Source organism: Bacillus rossius, chromosome 8, assembly GCF_032445375.1.
Source record: "Bacillus rossius redtenbacheri isolate Brsri chromosome 8, Brsri_v3, whole genome shotgun sequence".
Classification (NCBI taxonomy): Eukaryota; Metazoa; Arthropoda; class Insecta; order Phasmatodea; family Bacillidae; genus Bacillus; species Bacillus rossius.
Window position 1 is genome coordinate 64,551,107 of NC_086336.1, and position 20,841 is coordinate 64,571,947.

The 20,841-nt window shown below is 39.5% G+C and overlaps 1 protein-coding gene across 1 annotated transcript; it reads right to left on the reverse strand.

Annotated features, from left to right (window-relative positions):
• Nucleotides 1–6,238: 6,238 nt before the first annotated feature.
• On the reverse strand, nucleotides 6,239–9,139 carry LOC134535336 (uncharacterized). Its single transcript, XM_063374407.1, has 2 exons — nucleotides 9,111–9,139; nucleotides 6,239–7,333 (listed from the first exon to the last, which is right to left on the reverse strand). The coding sequence occupies exons 1-2, from the start codon at nucleotides 9,123–9,125 to the stop codon at nucleotides 6,800–6,802; spliced, it is 549 nt and encodes a 182-aa protein (XP_063230477.1). The 5' UTR covers nucleotides 9,126–9,139; the 3' UTR covers nucleotides 6,239–6,799.
• Between the last annotated feature and the right edge of the window lie 11,702 nt (nucleotides 9,140–20,841).

A 20,841-nucleotide genomic window follows, 5' to 3' on the forward strand; every position in this document is an offset into this window, starting at 1 on the left:
ACTTCCACCACATTTCAAATCAGAAAACCAACTTTGTGTATTTAAAAAAAAACTGAAAGGTTTGCTGTTGGAATTCAGTTTTTATTCTATTAATGATATTATGGAAGCAAAACTATGCTAAAAATGTATTATTATTATTATTATATAATGTACATTATTTGTTTTTTACTATTATTTACGTTTATGTGTATATGATTGTACTTAAATGTGTATTCATAATGTTTAATATTCTTGACGAGTCCTATACTACATGTACAATATAATTGTATATTTTTGTAGTCGACTTGGACATTTGAAAAAATAAATAAATAAAATAAAACTTTTCTTCTTCTCGCCGCTGAAGAGTGTAAACATTTCTTCATATATTGGTTCATTTTTTGCTCATCATGATATTTAATTTATAAAATTCACTTGTCCAATATATTTGTAAAAAATTGTACTCTGAAATGATCTGGCGGATGTAATAAACTAATTAGTAGAGTGAATTATGTTGTTTGACTCAGGTAAACTAGTAACACATATAAATAGCCTATTCAGGTTACCTTTGCATGAAATATATTCTGCATTTGAAAATAATCTGGCCCAAGTAGGTCATACCCTGACTTTGGAGCTTTCAGTATACCCTGTGACAGTTATGGCACTACAGCACCACAAAAGTGAGTGGGTGAAACCCTAACAACTGGAAAAATTACCTTGGTACATATTTACACTATTATACAGCATGAATTTGTTGTAACAGTGTTGTTTTTGATAGTTGAAATATAATTTTAACATTAATTTTGTAAATATAGGAAAACAAGACAACTATATTTGCACCAGTAAACATGGGTTTAGGTTTTGTGTCTTGTGAACAGTGAACCTTTTAATTTGTTATCTTGAATGAAATTTAAATATATTGGTATAACATGTCTGAAGGTACATTTTTTATTTACAGCAAATTCAATTTCCCCTTTCCTTTTTTCAGAAAGTATGGCACATAAATGAGTCATTCATTAATTCATTCATTGAAATAGGTTTCATATCGAACATCAGAGTGATCATGGTTAACTGTTTTTGCCAACTTTGGACAGTTGTTTTGACAGCTTGATCTACTAGGGCTCCCAGAAGCCAGATTTTTGCAAAACAGAGTACACAGCATTATTGATCCGTCTGGGTAAATGTATGCTCATGACTTAGGCAAAAACTGCTATATTTAATTATTCTACTTTAGTTTTCTATATTCTGATTAAAAACCTGAATAGTTCAACAAATATTAACAGTTGATTATAAGTCACTGTTAGCCTAAATTATATCCCAACCTTCAACATGCTTCTTATTCTGCAAAAAAATATTCTGAGAAGTGGCGACTGGCAATGCAGTGCAACAGCGCAATTTCACTGAGTAGTTTGTAAAGTATAAACATGTTCAATATGTTAATGTATAGTCTGTATGGCTATATTGCTTCTCCGCCTGAAAGATAGTTTACCTACCTAGCTACTGCTGCCTTGTGAGGACCTGGCAAGCAGGGGTTTGGTCGGGCTTGCAGTGTGCAGAAAGACGTCATGGTCTGTAGGAACGCCATGTAGTTTGTGGTGAAACTCTCCCTCCCACCTCCTTGCGAAGCCAGCTGTATGCGCTGGCCAACATTTAAGGCCCATTCTATAAGTGAGAATCTATTACAAAATGCAATTTTGGCCTATTTGTGTACCATGTAATTCAGCATTTTGAGGTGATATGTTATCAATGTTTAACTGTGTATAAAACCACTGAAAAAGGGGGGGGGGGGGTTAAAACTGTAAACCCAGTTGTGATAAAATTGGTTTTAATGGTAACAAAGTAGGATTTAGTCAGGCCTACAGGAGAAAAAATCTTTAGTAACGAACATGATAACTAGATTCATTTCATAACAGAACATTCCTGACCTATGTGTCAAAAGTGTAATTAAATGTATTCACACCTGGGTTAGAGGCCTGTATGTTTTTAAAATATAGGTACGTTTTATACATGCGCATGGTAACTTAAACCAAACAAAATGCTCACGAAAGTGATTCCATTCTGGCAATATATTTATTATGGTTAACATGACAGATGTCGGGGTTTCATATGGTACAAACCAGATAATATCAGGCACCTTAACAAGAATATTAGCCTTTCTTTGCAATTTAAAGCTTAAAGAAGGTTAAGTATTTAACGAGTGTAACTTTTAGAAATAAACATGCAGAGATGCAATAGGTCCGAGTTACGCCTGTTTAGATTTAGTACATAATTATTTGCCGAGAAAATTAATTACAAGTGTTTTATAAGGCAATGTCAAAGTAATTGACCAATCTAGTTTAGAAAATAATATAAAGTAACATCCTTTGTGAATAAAGTATTGCTTCTCTGCATCTTTGTTTACAAACAAATCGTTAATTTTCTGTATGGCGGGAAAAACAAGCACGTGACAGCTAAAAAAAAAGGGCACCTAATGAGCATGCGCCGCACGCTCGTTAGTTCAGGTTTTGCCACGACACACATGGTATCGCTGCGGTCGCTCCATAGCAGTCTGCTTATTGCGACACGCATTTAACATGGAAGTTACCACTCTTTCCGTAGGAGTAATGCTCGTTGGTACAGACATAGTAAGTAGTTCGGGTAGGCCTGGCAACAATGGCGTCGGCACACAGAGGCCGCGCATGCGCAGACGCTCGGCGCTGCATCGCTTCGGCAAACATCGGCACGGTCCGGGCACGTTCGCCCCTGGGGTTAGCAGACGGAGCGGCGGCAGGGAGAGGTCTTTCCTCGCGGTCACATTCATGGACGACGTGCAGAGCGCTTTGTAATGTGACGCCTGAATAAAATATGTGCACGTAAAGTTCGTTCGAGGTTCAACCATCAAGTTCAACACTCATTTTTTTTTCTGCTGCGAGGCAAAAATCAACAATTCATTTCATTATTGAAGAGCATGTTTCCAAAATTCACTCAGCCTTTTTTTAATCACGCGTTTTTGAACTAAATAGTTATTAATATTAAAAGCATATATATAGTATTAAATTATGTGTTAAAATATATGAAATATCACAAAGTTAGTGATGGACTGAACACGAATATATATATATATATATATATATATATATATATATATATATATATATATATTTAAAATAACTTGACAAAGAGTTTGATGTGTTACATTTACTTGGAAGTGTAAGTGTAAAAATAACTATTTAATAATTTATTTGAATTAATTCATGTTAATGATCCTAGAGCTTAGGTATGCAGCATCTTCGGAAATTGCTGGGTGTGACTCTGTGACTATAATTGCCTTCTGTAGCGAGCCTAATGTTCCTCGGAAATTAAGGCCGGTCCACACTCGACGTTTTGAGCAAAGATTTACCTGCGCATTTCTTGCCCCGGGTGGAAACTAGTCTAATAGTGTTCCTGTTGCCGAATATGGATGTAGGGTTGGATGAACTTGCTGAAAGGTAGCTCTCTCGTAGGTAATTCACATTCATACACTTGGGAATGTGTTCGTGGTCAATTAAGTTGAACAAATATAGCAGCGTATCCCAACCAATCAAATCTGTGGCTTGGCTGACTTCCGCAGCGCAGTTTGATGCATGCCGGCTTTCGCTGCGAGAGTTCTGGGCTCGATTCAGGCATGCGTCTTCTAAATTTGTCACAAATTCGTCGTCCAACTCATTGAAACTATCAAGAGACGCTGTTAGTTACAAGTTCATTAAGGGGAGATAGTTTGCTCGTTGGGAATGAAAAATCATTAAGCAACCAGAATTTATTTTTAAAATATGGTTAGAGTTTTTGATTGGTGAATATTGATTCCAGCCAAGAAATTTTTTCCTCTCCCTTTATCAAAAGTCTGCTTTGATCGCGGCTTGGCCATTTCACCGTAATGACCACTGATCAGATACACAGCCATAATCATCATCAATATCCACTATCATCAATGATCATCATTATCATCAATCACCAATCATCATAAATAAGTCAACATAAATAATCAATCAAGCATCAATCATCATCGTAACTAGTCGATGGCGACGTATCCTCCAAGAATAACTCAAGACTACTATCCATCCCACGTAATGTTGTCAAAGCAGCTTTCGAATCATACGTTGATTCGGCCAGTCATTTCAAGGCTCGTGAAATATTTTGATGAGTTGTTAGTACCTACTTTATCTGTCAGGAGAGGATAGTCTCCAGAAGATAAGTGTTTTATTAAATATTAAAAAAAAACATTCAGAGCTATGCATTTGGCAGGGTCAGCTAATCAAAGCGGTGCATATAGCAACACACAGGCCATAGTTATGTGCAGAAAAAAAAAGATTTTAAACAAAATCTCTAGTGAAATTGGATTAAACCAAGTTGGTTTTAGCGAGGCAATATCCGATTTCAAGGTTAAGATTGTCTTACCCAAGAAATAATTGTCTGCCGTAACCAAGCCCACTGCCTCCTTTTCTTCCAGCGTCAGGTAGTCCTCAGGGGGAGGTGAGCCGCACTCTAATGCAAACCCCTCATTAAGCGCAGTGGTAACACACTGACCTGACATTCCGGGCAGGGGCGCAACAACAGGGGGGGGGGGCAAGGGTATTTTGCCCCCCCCCCCTTATGAAACCTTGAAGTGGGGGCAAACGGGGGCAAAGAAAGAGCTGTGTAATCAATTTTTAGATAACAAAACTGCTTAAATAGCACCATTTTCCACCTTGAAATACAAATTTTCCCGGGGGAGGGCCCCCCGGACCCCCGCTTCAATAGGGGGGATCGATGATTCTTTATAAAAAGGTATATTACCCCCCCTTTGGAAATTTAGTTGTTGCGCCCCTGATTCCGGGTACCTGGGTGTGAACACCCGGGATGGTTTCTTACCACATCACAGCCCATAATAAAAGAACCGTTCCTGAATTGTGTCTTTGAGTGGAACCATCTCTAACTAGGTTTTCGACGAGATGTAGATCCTAACTCAGATAAATAAAATGAATATTCCTTCAGGTGTGTCCACCAGAAGAACTTCGTTACACTCAACTACTGTTAACACATTTACACGCTTGCTACGATTTATAAGACTATATATATATAACAGTTATACTTACTTGTATGAGTTTATGCTACTTGTACAGGTACACTCCTGGAAGGCCAGACTATTTTTGATAATATAGTCATTATCTATGTAGAATTTTTGATATGTAACATCTTGGTATACGCATTTGGTAGGAGAAATTACGTGAATGTAACGAAAGTCTTATGGGGCGAACCAAAGTTCACAAAGCCAAAAGGAAACTTTATAGTATTAACTGTTTAATAATGCATTTTAACAACATGGACACTATTTTCATAATATTCCTTGTCGAGAATCAGATCCAAAGCCGGAGTTTAAGGGTTTTTCAAAGTCCTTTTTCGTCTTTATCAAAGCCGTTTCAATATGTAGCTTAACCTTTCGCTCTGCGGATCGAATGATTCGATAGTCGACGTAGCTGCTCCGGCAGCGAATTCTAGCGGCGAGCGCGGGAACTACGCGTGATGCGCTTCGAGAAATGTAGTTGAAGACAAAATTTTGCGCTTGGCATTATTTTAAAGAATTCTACGTTAAATTACGTGTCTGAGTTTCGTATTATAAGTCTATCTGCAACATGTGAACTCGTGAATTTGCTCTTTACCGAGGTTACATGTTGACACATCACCAGCCCGTACTGAAAATATAGCTCGTTTTTTTGACGTGACGTCTAATAAATAGATGAACGCCGGCTGCACGCACGAAAAAGTGTCCCGTTAAGCACATTGTCCCGTTACGCTCACTGTACGCTTGCGCCGCATCTATCTCTCTTCCAATCGATTGGAACAACCATAGATTTGACTTTTTCGAGGCACATTAAACTTGAAACACTCCCATTCGTCGTTTCCTACTTTTCCTATCATCATCCTATCCTTAACAGAATAACACAGATTGGAAGAAGTTAAATAGCAAACATGTATAAAAGTTATAGTTAAGATATGTTCGTTAAAGTAATAAACATATTTGAATTAATGAGTGCAAATAAAAGTAAATTTATCATTTAAATTGTAGATTTCATTTCATTTCTTTGTATCAATACAAAATAGTGATAATTCAATAAAAATGATTCAATTTTATTCATAAAAGTATGCAATCATTTCATCAATGTTTTGTTATGACGTTGTCACGTTAAACTATCGTCCGTAAACCGACTTTACAGACAACCAATTTTTTTTTTTTTTTTTTTAAATCACATGGTATTTTATTCCCGCTGCTGCCCTCATATAGGTAGGCTATGTATGTAGAAGGAAATTGTAAATGGTTCAAACCTCATGTGATTCAAGTAGTAGAGCAGTGGTTTCTAACATTTGAGGAACTGTTCATGTTTTTTTGGTACAAAGCAATACAGTACTCAACTCCAGACCACTCACATCACACCCAAAGAACCAGGTTGCAATAACCATGGTCACCTGCTACTGCGGAGGGTATACCTTGCAATAGTCGCTTTGCGATAGCTACTCATATAGAAAGACTACTAGTATCTGTGGAAGCAAGATGTTTTTTACATATTCTTCAACAGCACAGCGGGTTGATTCAGCCGCCACCAGTCCTGCTGAAGAAGAATACGAACCTAGTCGCATCACGTTAGGTATCTAGTGTACTGAAGTGATGAAACCAATGACCGAATACATTAGTTAAGTCAAAGTAAGGGAATAGTACAAAGACAAAAGAGAATGTTTTTTTTGAGTTTACTACACAAAAAAATAAATACATTATGAACACGGGTCTCAGGTGAGGGTGAGTCAGTTGTCGGAAGAGTCCACGTCAGAGCAGTCAGCAGGGGCAGCGCGGGGGCGGCAGCACGAGCGGCGGCGGCGGGGGCGGCGGCCACGTGAGCACGAGGCACTGGCGGGGCGCGGGCGGCGGCGGGGGCAGGCGCACCACCTGGCGGGGGGCGGGCGGCGGGGGCGGCGCCACCACGAGCTGCACGGGGGCGGGCTCCGGGGGCAGCAGGATGACGGGGCGCGGCGGCGGCGGAGGCCGCGGCAGCACGATCACCCGGCGCGGCAGGCGGCGGGGCGGCACCACGAAGATGGGCGCCGGGGGCGGGTGCGGGGGCGGTGCCACCACGAGGGGCGGCTCGGGCGGCAGCGGCGGCGAGAACACGATGATCGGCTGCTGGGGCGGCGGCGGCGGGCCGGTCAGCACGAGGGGCGGCGGCGAGCGCGTGGGCGGCGGCAGGATCACGAGCGGGGGCGGCGCCTGCTGCGGGGACGGCACCACCACGCAGGGGGCGGCGGGCGGGGGCGGGCAGCCGCACAGAGAGGCGGAACTGCCTACCGCGAGGCAAGCTACGAGCAGTGCCACCTGCAACACGGAGCTCCTAGCTTCAACACACACTCCTCACGTCTAACACCAACACAACAATACAAATATTAGAAAAATAATTTTTAAAGAACGTTTTTGTAATTCCGGCCAATCACCGGAAAACAATTTTTCTGTTTTAATCTCCGTTTGCTTTCAAATTTGCAAGCACTTTAATTATTTAAATAAATGTTTGATAACAGAAATCTTAAAATTGATTTAATATTTCAGGCTACAAACATTACGCCAAGTCATCAAGGAGATAAGAAGTAACTGCAGCGTCGGCGCCGCTACTTTTGTTAATATTCATAACAAGTACGTGATGTGATCGTATATACGATATAACGATAGAATGCATACATACATATATATAAATAAATAAAACATGGCCCTGGAGCTCAATATGCAGACATTAGCGGTCTTACTGATATCTACTAACTGTGGAAAAATCGCAGAACCAGCCCATAGATAAGTAATAATAATTTGAAATTTAATGTTTTCTCGAAATTGAATAGTGAAACTTCACTGGTTGTAAATAATAAGGGAGTAAACAACTTGGCTTTTACACACGTGTATGCTTATCAAACAAAGGAGCAAAACACGCTTTCAGCCATCCTGCAGCAAATACGACGATGCAATAGTTAGGTAAGTTATTAGTTTCACATTTTGATTATTGTTTTAATAAACAGAAATTATTGCGTAAAATCTTCCTTGTTTCCTGACGCATTGGATGGTGCCCAGCACGAAAATAACATATGCCTGGATACATAGACATGTAGCCAGAGGACAGAGTCATAGAGTCATGACGGATATAGACCAACACTTGTCTTCAGCCACGGGGCCAGCATTGGCGCACGACTAGCCAACAGAACTGGAGAGTTTATTTATGTAATCATTATTCTATACGGTTACTTAAAAACGAAATTTCCACTGGCAAACACATTTGTAAAATTTAAAAAAAAATGATTATTTTGCAAAGAATTATTTTGACTTAGAACATATTTATACATTGCAGCGTGAACATAAAAACTCTTAGATATTTTATAACCTCAAGAACATTGTTAAAGTAAACTTACGGAATTTGAAAAAGGAAGAATTTATTTCAAAAGGGTACTTCACAGTCCAGATAAATAGATCCCCGTTTAAATTTCACCAGCAATTTCTACGTTCTATTGAAAAAAAAAACAGGACGAAAAAAAAATCTAGCAATCACGTGGACAGAAGAATGTTGTAGGTACTTGAAAAGTTTTTTTGAAGTTTTTTTGTTAGTCCTCTGACGAGATTACGTAAACTCAATTTTTCGTTTGTTCTGGAATAATATCCATTAAATTTATGAAGTTCCCTGGATAATTTATAAACTAAGGCCATGCAGATTTCGCGAAAAGATTTTGACACCAGCTGAAAGTTAAAACACTGTGGCATCGTCTGTGTTTCGTGATTGGGTGAGTTTCTTCCAGGTCCATGTCGATTGTAACAACACCAAATCACAGTAATTCAGTGCGGAAACAAACGCGTCTTGAATGGCACATGGCCACAAAGGCAGGCAGCGACTTCTCTCGCCAGACGTCCGCCAATCACAAGGAAGAAACCGCTGGTGCGGGTATACATTGTTGCAGTCTAATAGGCGTGCAGATCTTTTCGCGGAAAATGCCTGCCCCTATATTATAACTGGTGTTCCTAAACGGAACAATGTTTGCGTCAGTTGGGAGGTTGCAGGATAGTTGCGCCGGTGGACAACTCGGCGCGGAGTGACTCTATGGCGGAGGCGGCGGGGACTTACCGTGGTGGGCGCCATGTCGCGAGCGGAGGCGGGCAGCTGGCTGGCCACTCGCCGCCCCGCTCGTATATATACCCGGCGCCGCGATTGCGTCGCCGGCCCGCGAGGCACGATCCTCCGCCCACCGAGGTTCCAGTAAACAACCCCCCTCTCCCCCAACCCCAAGCCATTCCGCGCTCCTGTTCGCTCCGGGCTCGCATTCCTCCATGCCCGGCGGTGCGCGCGCCTCCCGACTGCAGCAGCCCTGCAGTGTGTGCGCGAGAAGCCTAAGATGTCCATCCAGTTCTGTCCCTGCCCGAACACGCCCGAACAATTCACCTTCGCCCAACACCTCGGGATTTGTTTTATTTTTGCGCAGGAAAAAATGAATTCAAATATTAAAAGTGGTCGGTTAGGTTAGCCACATTAAAACACTTTAAAACACTATATGGACGGTTAGTTAGGTTAGTATAGCTACATTAAAAAAAAACAGAGAAATATATATATATATATATAAACCCGAGGGTGGCCGAAGGTGAATATTCGGGCGTGTTCGGGCAGGGACAGAACTTGATGTACATCTTAGGCTTCCCGTGTGTGCACACTCAAGACTCACGTCGCGTCCGGTGCTTCGTAGAGAAGGAGTCCTCGGCTGTAGCGCGGGGGAGGAACTATAACCGCCAGGACTGAGTGTTCAATTACTTAAAAAAAAAAGAGAGGGTTGTCTGTAAAGTCGGTTTACGGACGATAATTTTACGTGATAACGTCATAAGAAAACATTGATGAAAAATTGCATACTTTTTTAATTTTCAAAATATTATTTACAGTTTTTGAAAAATTTAATTTAAATAATTTGTTTTAAATAATATCACGAACAAATTAGGTAAAAAAGCCCGCCTTAACCTGTTTGATATTATAGAAGATTTTCCTCGCACGGTGGTTGGCCGGTTCTTGCACGCTCGGCTCAGGCGGAACGTGGCAATTTTTTTCGTGCGTGCAGCCGGCGTTCATCGATTTATAAGACGTTATCACGTAAAAAAAAAAAGACAATTAGTGTATTTTTCTCATTTAATGCTTCCCCAATCCCAGGTTGTCCTGCAGAACTACACCCAGGCACTCCCGTCGTACCACCGTCCTCCTCGTGAACATGATCACCTTCGTCTCGACTGCACTGAGCGTCATGCCATTCCTCGTTGACCACTCCTGCAGCACGTTCAGGTCACCTTGCATCGGGTCGTTACCACAACGCCGAAATACCACAACGCCGAATGTCAAAATTGACCACAACGCCGACAGCTAGAAAACTGCTGTGTACCACAACGCCGAAATAACAACTGAATGAATTTGTGTGTGTTTCTTAAATGTACCTTAACGCCGAAATACCACAATCAAAACTAACCTAACCTAACCTAACCTAACCTAACCTAACGTAACCTAACCTAGTGTAATATAACCTAACCTAACTTAACCTAGCCTAACCTAGCCTAGCCTAACCTAACCTAGTCTAGCCTAACCTAACCTAGTCTAACCTAACCTAGTCTAACCTAACCTAGTCTAACCTAACCTAGTATAACCTAACTAAATATTAGCCAACATTGACAAATATGCCATTACATGTCGGATCTGTATTTAGGTGGGCCATATAAGCACAGATACCGTCTAAATATTAGCCAGCATCAACATTGACAAATAAGCCATTACATGTCGGATCTGTATTTAGGTGGGCCATATAAGCACAGATGCCTTCTAAATATTAGCCAGCATCAACATTGACAAATAAGCCATTACTAGAGACCGGAAAAATTCGTGGGTTCAATGACCTCCAGGATAGACTCCACTATCCTCTACACACTCGGGCAAATGCCAACTGTTCATTGGCTGTTGACTTGTGAGTCGTCTCGATTGGGTAGACTGTGATTCGACACTTTTACGAGTGAGGGTCTCTAATTGGACATCATTACTCCAGATTAACAGTGAACCAATGGCAGAAGCAGCACTTAGGTATAATTATTTGAATTGTAACATGTCATGAATTGAATACGCGAATTTTTCCGGTCTCTAGCCATTACATGTCGGGCCTGTATTTAGGTGGGCCATATACGCAAAGATACCTACCTTCTGAATATTAGCCAGCACCAACATTGACAAATAAGCCATTGCATGTGGGGTCTGTATGCCTGCTGAGAGATGGCATTACCTGGGACAGCGGTCTCCGTCCGCACGCTGTAGTCCCTGGTGAGCAGGATGTGACCGGCAGTAGTTGAGTTGTTTGGAAGCCGGTGGCGTTCAGTAACAGCTGCCGTGTCAAGACCCTCACCTCTCACGCCATTGCAGGCGGGCGTGACTAAACACAGTTCCACGTTTCTGGCACGGATGTGATTAGACTATCGACTTTTTTTTCGACCCGCCTACAACTTACTGTTTCTCAGCCAACCCACGACGAAACATTCTTTGCTGGTGTTGCTGAACTCCGCGGGGTCGAGACGAATGAGATATCATTCTAGAAACGGAAAAACTTTCACGGGATGATTATTGACTTCCATCAGGACAGACTCCATAGTACATACTGTCTCGACGTTCTCACCACCTGGGCTTACTGTGATTCAGTGCATCTTTTGGCGAGCTGTAAACGTGGCGGAAATTACCGTCAGCAGCTTGTGGAGTTTCTCCGGGTGGTCCCGCAAGTCACTTCGTCGCTGCCTCATCCCCGCACGTCGCTACCCCTCGCCCCCTGTCACGCCCGCCTCGTCAGGGGTGTATGTGCGTTAGCGAGGCGGGATGCTAAGCGCGACGCTCGCTGGTGCTTCTAGCGCGGTGTCTCCTCTGGACTGGCGCGCAGTCTTCTCGTCGTCACATGACAACTGTGAGATTTGAGCGGTGACCGTAACATTATATGGCCGAGAAATGAAGATAAAGGTGTAATGCAAGTCCCTTAAGTGCTTTCAAGAATCTGTACCTGTTGTTTTATGCCTAAATATTTATCTGAAAACACGCGTTTTGGCCATTTTAAGTCTTCTATAAATACAGTTTAAAAACTTAATTAAAAATCAAAAGTACTTTTCCGCCCTCAGCGAACTCTTAAATGCTTTTCGTAAGCAGACCCCACTACGATATCTTGAGTAGTTTTGAAATCGCGTTGTTTTTCCTGAAGCTCTGCACACCGTGTGTGCCCGGGTAGGCGGGGGCCTTAAGCCCCAATGCATTCATTTCCTAGCGCACTCGAGATGAGGCAAACACTGATGCAAAGTGCACAGCAAAGTTACGAATCTATAACACAGAATACAACTCGAATTAACTAAAGGTGGTTTTACGATCGACAAACTTAAGAATATTATAACTTAACCTGTGGGCAGGGTAAAGTAATATCCAGTTTATTATTGGATTAGTGGTCGCTAATTCCATACAATTAAAACGAGAGAGAAAACAGCCATATTATGTATGTTGAAATTTTGTATTCATAGGTATCTTCTGCATTTTGAAATGGATTTCTGTTCGTAATCGTTGTCGATTCATAACTTGTTTAATGTAACATTTTTATCTATGGTAAAATTGGTTATTACTTGATAAACCAGACACATGGCTGGGATTTAACTTAAAAATTGCAATATTTCAGCTCGTAAACTAGAATCCATACACTATTCAAAATCGAGAATATTTAAATTTTTATATGTAAAATAATGCGACCATACATTGCTTAACAGAAAGAAAGTATATTCATTAAATGTAAATATATACTTATAATACGGGTGTGATAGCAAATATAAATCAGAAACACATTACAATAATCAATTTTCGAAATCTTAAAACAAAATAAAAATTCCAATCGGAGTTTTTTTAAAATAAATATCTTATCATTTCTTAACAATATGTTAGTAATTCCATATTTCCTAATCATTTCATACTACGTCATAACCTGCTTTCAAAACGACACAGGAAAAAGATAAAATATAACCATCTCTGTCAAAATTCCTACACGACAATCATAAACCATTCCACTAATATAAATAGTCATATGTTAAATACAGGAATAATTCTTAATTTATATTTCTTAGTTTTCAATCTTAAATCCACCTTTAGTGTTCTCTATGGTTATAAAGATAATTGGGTCTACGTAGAAACCACTCTAGACTCATATTTGATATAGCTAGTTTCAACTTTAGTCTTTCTAATGCACAATTTCCACAAATAAGATCTATCCTTGTTTCGGTGTGTTATAATGCCATAGAGCACAAACGTTTTGGACACAACTTTATAATGTAAATAATTTTTCTTTAATGCATCTGAAAATTGATATTTTGTAAACCCAAAATTTTGAATGACAATTTTGGTAGTAAAATAACTTGTATTTTTTTTCAAGAAAATCATCAGATGCTAATAAATAATGTTTTACTCTTAAGGAGACGTAGCTGAAAGACGCCATCTTGGTTTCAACCACGCGTGTAAATAAATTTTGTTATATAATTTAATATTAAAAAAATATTGGATCCGTTTGAGCATAGATAATAATTTAATGGAATGCCTTTTTATTAATGGTAATATACTGCTTCAAATAGTTTCTCCAGTGAAATAATAATTTACTTATATTTAGAATTTTTTTCTTTCGGAATGCTTACAACTGTAAAAAAAAATAATATGATTAAAATTCTTTATTATTATGATGGTATACAAAAATATGTTTAATATTAATAAGCCGCGTGTAATCGATCTGGCAACACTGGGCACTTCTGCAGTACATGCGTGAGACACGTGAACAGCGTAAACAAGGAAGTGGAATGAAGAAGAGTGCTTCCGCTGTCAACGAGGCGTACTGAGATGGTTTATGAGAGGTCACGTTCGAATTGAGTTTAAAGAATCAATAAAAACTCACGAATTTCCCTGGATTATTTGTAACCAACAATTTGTAACAGAGTGAAAGACTCTCTTAAATAGTTAAATAAAATTGGTTGTCTGTAAAGTCGGTTTACGGACGATAGTTTAAACTTGACAACGTCATAACAAAACATTGATGAAATGATTGCATACTTTTATGAATAAAATTGAATCATTTTTATTTTAATAGTAAAAGAATAAATACTTGAAATTATACTAGTAATCAGATTTTTAAAATGCAAGAATAATTAACCTTTATTGCCGAAATTGTTGTTGTAATAAACAATGAAAACCACATTAACTTTTCACTTCACTTTATAAGCAGTCGAGTGGAAGAGAGATAGATGCGGCGCAAGCGTACAAGGAGCGTAACGGGACACAGCGTAACGGAACTATGTGCGTAACGGGACACAGCGTTACGGAACAATGTGCGTAACGGGACACTTTTTTGTGCGTGCAGCCGGCGTTCATTGATTTATTAGTCGTTGTCACGTCAAAATTTGTAACAGAGTGAAAGACTCTCTATTGAATAGTTAAATAAAAAGCAGGTTAGAACAGCGCCGGTCGCGACTCACCTGGAAAGCTCTTGAAGAAGGCGGCAGGAGTCGCAGTCGACACGCTAACGCCAGCAGGCAGGAGCCTACCCAGTGAGCGACACGGCACGTGCGGAGCCCACTAGCGCCGCCTGTGCGTGCGGACGAGCCGCGAAGCTCCCACCTGGACACGCGTCTAACGGCAACATCCTCTCCTCTCCTATCCCAGCCGCACCGCCGGGAGTCTAGCGCCAGGCCCAACATTCACAACACCGGAGTCAGTTCCGAACTTGTCGAGGTCGGAACAAATGAACACAATCTTGCGAGGCTTCGCACGTTTGTACGATCTTAAAAGTCGCTATATTTAATGTCGATAACCTAACCGAAACAATATCTTTCATTTTAGTTACGATCGCCTAGACGTGCAAAAACCCAACCTCCTAAAAATAAATAAATAAAATAATTTTTTTTTGCGATAATTTTATGTTCGTAATAGATCGAACCTAACCTAACATTTTCATAAAAGACTAACGCGTTTCTTCTGACTCCATGCCAATGAATCTTAGGTTTGTCACGTTGAATCGTTAGCGGGGTCACGTTAGTTTCTAAAGATGTTTTTCGTTAACATCGTTGCATTTAAATTCCCGGCTGCTAGTTTGTTCTTCAAACCACAGTCTCTGATCACCAGTTCATTGGAATTAGAACGCACAGTAAATGGAACAAGAAACTTCTTTCACTACAAATGTTACATATGTATCGTCAATTTCGAATATTTTTGTTTGAATAAATTGTCGGAAATATTTGTTATTGACTAAATAATCGTCTTCTGTAAAACATTCGTTCATAACCAAATATCGTTCTTGATTATTTTTAATTATTAAAAAAAATTAAGTTACTACAATAAATTTGCAGTAAATATAAGAAAAATACCTGCTGAAAAACTTCAGGTAAGCCTTGTGGGACTATCTTGTAAATAAATAAGTAGACCCATTTGCTACACTGTTAGAAATCACAGCAAATTTATTGAATTTTAAACGAAGAATGTAACTTACTTCAAATAAATAAGGTGTTCACCGTGGTTTCAGATATATAAATCTTCGTAGAAACTATACTGAATTCCGACTGCCTGGTTCTTTGTTGTGAGGTAATAAAACAAACAAACATATATGCAACAAAGAATAAGAAAGTTTTTGCTGCAGACGTAACACGTTTTTAAAGATTTTTTTTATTTACACTCCGAGATGATTCATGTGAGTCAACTACGTTACGTACCCGTAAATTTCCGAATACTCCTGGATAATTTGGTAACCGATATTATTCGTAAATTAAAAGAGAATTTTTTTTAAATTTGGTTGAAAACTGATAAATTAAAACTCACGCATGGGGCTATGCTGGATACTACAGTTTACTTGCTGGGTTTAATACAGTGTTCCGCTAACACAGTTCAGGGCAAGCGTCGCGAATTTTGCCCAATTTTACGTGTTAGTTATGTTTCCAAAAAAAAAAAAAAAATCATTCAACATATTTTCAATATTTTCTTGAAATGCTCCTTTCTTTTATGCGTACGAAGAAGAGAACAGGACGTTCTATGGAATGAATTTTTGAAGCTGGTTTTGTTAGTTCATACAAAGTTTGTTCAAGCAATATTCAGTGCACACATGCTTCTTCGAAATCGGCGTACAGCCTAACACGAGAAAAATCTATCTCGATGGTACGGTTATATTCATATTAAACAAACCAAGTCCAGAATGCATATCTCGCCTAAATGTATACGTCTTCTCTCTTCCCCCCTTCCAATCCTCCTAAAACACGCCACACACGAGCAGGCTCTCGGAGATACACACGGTGCAGCACTGTCCAAACAAGGAAAAGCGATGATGGTGTTTCCTGACGAAGACGTAAAGTTTCTTTTTTTTTTGACGTGACAACGTCTAATAAATCGATGAACGCCGGCTGCACGCACAAAAAAGTGTCCCGTTACGCACATTGTACGCTTGGCCGCATCTCTCTTCCACTCGATTGATACAACCTTCGATTTGACTTTTTCGAGGCACATTAAACTTGATACACCCCCATTCGTTTCCTACTTTTCCTATCATCGTCCTATCCTTAACAGAATAACACAGATTGGAAGAAGTTAAATAGCAAACATGTATAAAAGTTATAGTTAAAATAATCTCTTCGTTAAAGTAATAAACATACCTATTTGAATTAATGCGTGCAAATAAAAGTAAATTTACCAATTAAATTGTAGATTTCATTTCACTCCTCCTTTGTATCCATACAAAATAGTGATAATTCAATAAAAATGATTCAATTTTATTGATAAAAGTATGCAATCATTTCATCAATGTTTTGTTATGACGTTGTCACGTTAAACTATCGTTCGTAAACCGACTTTACAGACAACCAATTTTTTATTTTTTATTTTAAGTGGAAACTGTTTCATCTATGTTCAAATCAATTATAGCAATGTTGGAACATTTTTCACGTTGATTTTATTTGAATGAATGGTGGTGTTATGTAAAATAAGGGAAAAGTAGTTAGGGGGGGGGGGGGTACTACTTCAAATGCCATTGTACTTGCATATTCTCTCGGTGGCCGTGGTTAGGTAGTTGTTTGTCTGCTCACCTCTCTCTCTCTCTTTCTCTCTCTCTCTTTTTTTCTCTCTTTGTTGAGTTGAATTATAAACGCCGTGTCATAACGTACAATAATGTACGTAAAGCTTTTAATAGTAACAAAAAACGCAGAGTCCCGAATTTTGTAAATAACGTCGTAACATACAAGGTTATAGTAATTTTTAAAAAAAAATATTACAAAATCTTCGGTAAAACAAACAGCGCTCGTGGACTCCGCATGTTTCCCCAACACCGGGACGCGGCCTGTGTGTCCCAGCGAGCGCGAATGTTTCCCCGGGGCTCTCTCGCGGGACAAGTGTTCCCCTCCCCCATCGCCAAGGTGTTGACGTCGACCGCACGGAGTGTTGGCGCAACAAGCCCGCACATAACCTCAAAGAGCCCGCAGGCCGCAGGTAACCCGAGGCCCCAGACGTCGCGTGTCCCGCTGCCAGTGTTGCCACAACAGAGGCCTCTTCTGCCTGGCCGACGAGGCGTTTAGGTCGTCTGAATCACACTCGGATATATGCCCCGGTCAGCGAAAACTGCCAAGTTCAACAAATGACTGTCAATTAAACGGAGCAATACCTTTAAACAATTTTTTTAAAAAAAAAATGGGTACGCGCGTTAGAAGTTATACTTACTCTGCGTTATAAAAGAAACTAACTTAAATTATTCATGCAAATAATTAGAAAGGAGTGATATTATAAATATGTTTGATAAAGTATAATTTCAATAAAATTAATTTTTTTAAAATATAATTTAGTAAAATAAATATTAATTAACTATTAAAATCGATAAATATACTTATTTTTTGACGTGACAAAGTCTAATAAATCGATGAACGCCGCCTGCACGCACGAAAGAGTATCCCGTTACGCCCATTGTCCCGTTACGCTGTGTCCCGTTACGCTCATTGCGCGCTTGCGCCGCATCTTTCTCTCTTCCACTCGATTGGAACAAACATCGATTTGACTTTTTCGAGGCACATTAAACTTGAAACACTCCCATTCGTTTCCTACTTTTCCTATCATCGTCCTATCCTTAACAGAATAACACAGATTGGAAGAAGTTAAATAGCAAACATGTATAAAAGTTATAGTTAAAATAATCTCTTCGTTAAAGTAATAAACATATTTGAATTAATGAGTGCAAATAAAAGTAAATTTATCATTTAAAGTGTAGATTTCATTTCACTCCTTCTTTGTATCCATACAAAATAGTGATAATTCAATAAAAATGATTCAATTTTATTCATAAAAGTATGCAATCATTTCATCAATGTTTTGTTATGACGTTGTCTTTTTAAACTATCGTCCGTAAACCGACTTTACAGACAACCAATTTTTTTTAAATACCTACATTTACTATGAAATGCGTTTTTTATAGTAATTTAGGAGTTATTTTATTAACGTGATAAAACAAATTTGTTTTGTGATATTATTTTTACGTAAAAATTACGAAAACGTTTTCACTTCTGTCGGCAGTCATCATGACTGTTTAGAATTTTTTTTTTAGATCCCGGACGGGAGGGTTGGGAACCCTGGCAGCCGCGGTGGCACGTGTCTGCATGGCCGCGCTGACAGCTGGGTTCACGACTCGCGCGCCAGGTGGCGACACTGCAGCAGCGCCCGGGTCAAACCTCAGCCCCTCAAGACACGCCATGTAGTCACTTAGCCAGCGTCAGCCCGCGATGAGATCTGCAGGGAGTCGCGCTGTTAACGGTCAGTGACAAACCTTTAATTAGGTACTTGATTTACAATGAATACTGCATGGTATCGCATGGTATATCAGAAATATACTTTCACGCCCTTTAATTCGCGCAAAGGGGAAATATATGTATTGTAATAATATGTATCTACTATATTACCGAGTTCTAACACTGTCCGCCCGCCGTTTGTTACATTTTTACCGTCGTTGCCTAGCAACAAACTTTATTTGTTACAAATATAAACAGTAAACATTCCAGACTTATTTATTTTAATTTTAAATACATTTGGACGTTTTATTTGCGCTAATTTAAGCCATTTTCAGTAAATAAAGAAATTAATGAGAACTTCAACAGCCGTTTCCGCGATGTTGTGTCGTGATTGGCCGGCCGAGGAGCGGCCGGTACGAAAGCGACAATTTAAAATATAGAAGGTTTCCTGGACGGCTGTCCTGAGTGCGTGCCGTGCCGACGGAGTCTCGGCAACCGGGATATTTTGTTAATAATCCGCGCACTGACACTCTTGTCATATTAAGTCGGTTTCGCGACATCGCCGTGAACATTTGTGTGTAATAATCTCCGCGATTATTACGTGCGTGAGTGTGATATCTGCGTTCACATCTGGACCCCAGCATCCATCGGCTAAGGTAGGCTTTTGCTGCTGCGGTTTGAGGTGACGCCACGTTATATCACGTTTCCCTAGTGACTTTAGGACTTCAAGGTGAACTATTTCGACATTTTAACAACTTAAACTATACATTTTCACACGCTAGAGTTACCAAGACTAGTAGTCCTGAAAGTACCGTTTCGTTGAAATACCTTACCGAACTACGCCGGATCAGTTTAAGAAAACATTCCCTGAGATTTTTAGAACATTTTAAATATAAATGAACTTTTGAAATAATTGTGTGCACCGTAACGGCAACTAGCTTTGAACATTATTTCTTCCTTGGTCATCATACGGATCGTCATTATTATAGTGTGCTGTAGTGACCCAGTTACTATTACTTTTGTTTATTTTTGAATAAATATCAATTTGTTATTGCAGTAATTTTATATGTATGAATCTAATCCTGACCATAGATAAAGTATGTATGTAGCTAGCTGTTAAATGTCGTTCCACGCATATACCTACTAGAGGGCCGCAGTAACCGTCATAATTCATATAACTTAAAATTTGTCACGCCACTTTGTGGGGCCTTAGAGGTTATATACAGAGTTGTGATAAACAGAGTTTAGAGTACATTTAACACCATTTTTTTTTTGGACATACGCCATTGCAGTCGTGCACTGTTTGTCATGGAAAAAATTCCAAGAATGCAAAAAAAAAAAAAAGATATAAAAAATTACCGTTTGCGTCTCAGTTACTGACACGTAACAACTGTTTTGTCGTAGGAAATCTACTGTGTAGGCCTGTGCTGTAGTCGTGTTGTCAGTTTGGTCGTCGGGTGCATCTGTTCGACATCATCTGATTTTTCTTGTTTTGCATTGTTTTTTTTTTATGACAAGCAGCGAAAAATTGCAGTGGAGTATGTCCAAAAAAATTGTATTATATCTGAAATATATTACCTACGTTACAAGTATAGCCACTCTCTTATGGCAACATGGGATTGTGTTTCAATTCGTGATGCAGCCTGAGAGTTTATCTGTACCTAAAGATGATCATACTAATAATAAATGATTTTTTTGTCAACCTTTATATAAACTATGAATGGTGGAAGGGATTTGAACCAAAATCATTTAGGGGGGGGGGGGAGGGGTGTTTGTTTGAACCACTTTTCCCACTGTTTGCTTTCAATTTTTTTTTTCATTAGTTGGTGGGAATGATACCTTCCCAATCACCTCCTCCCCTCGTGAATACGCTTCTGACACAAATAACAGTAGTAGCTACAGAAGAGGACTTCATTTTATTTGTTATAAATTTGAGAACAACTGATGACTTTTTTTGGCTGAAGCTACGGCGTAGAGAAAAAAATTGCTAAGTGCAGCTATAGTGCGGATCAGAAGTCTTGGATCTGTCAGCGCGGGGT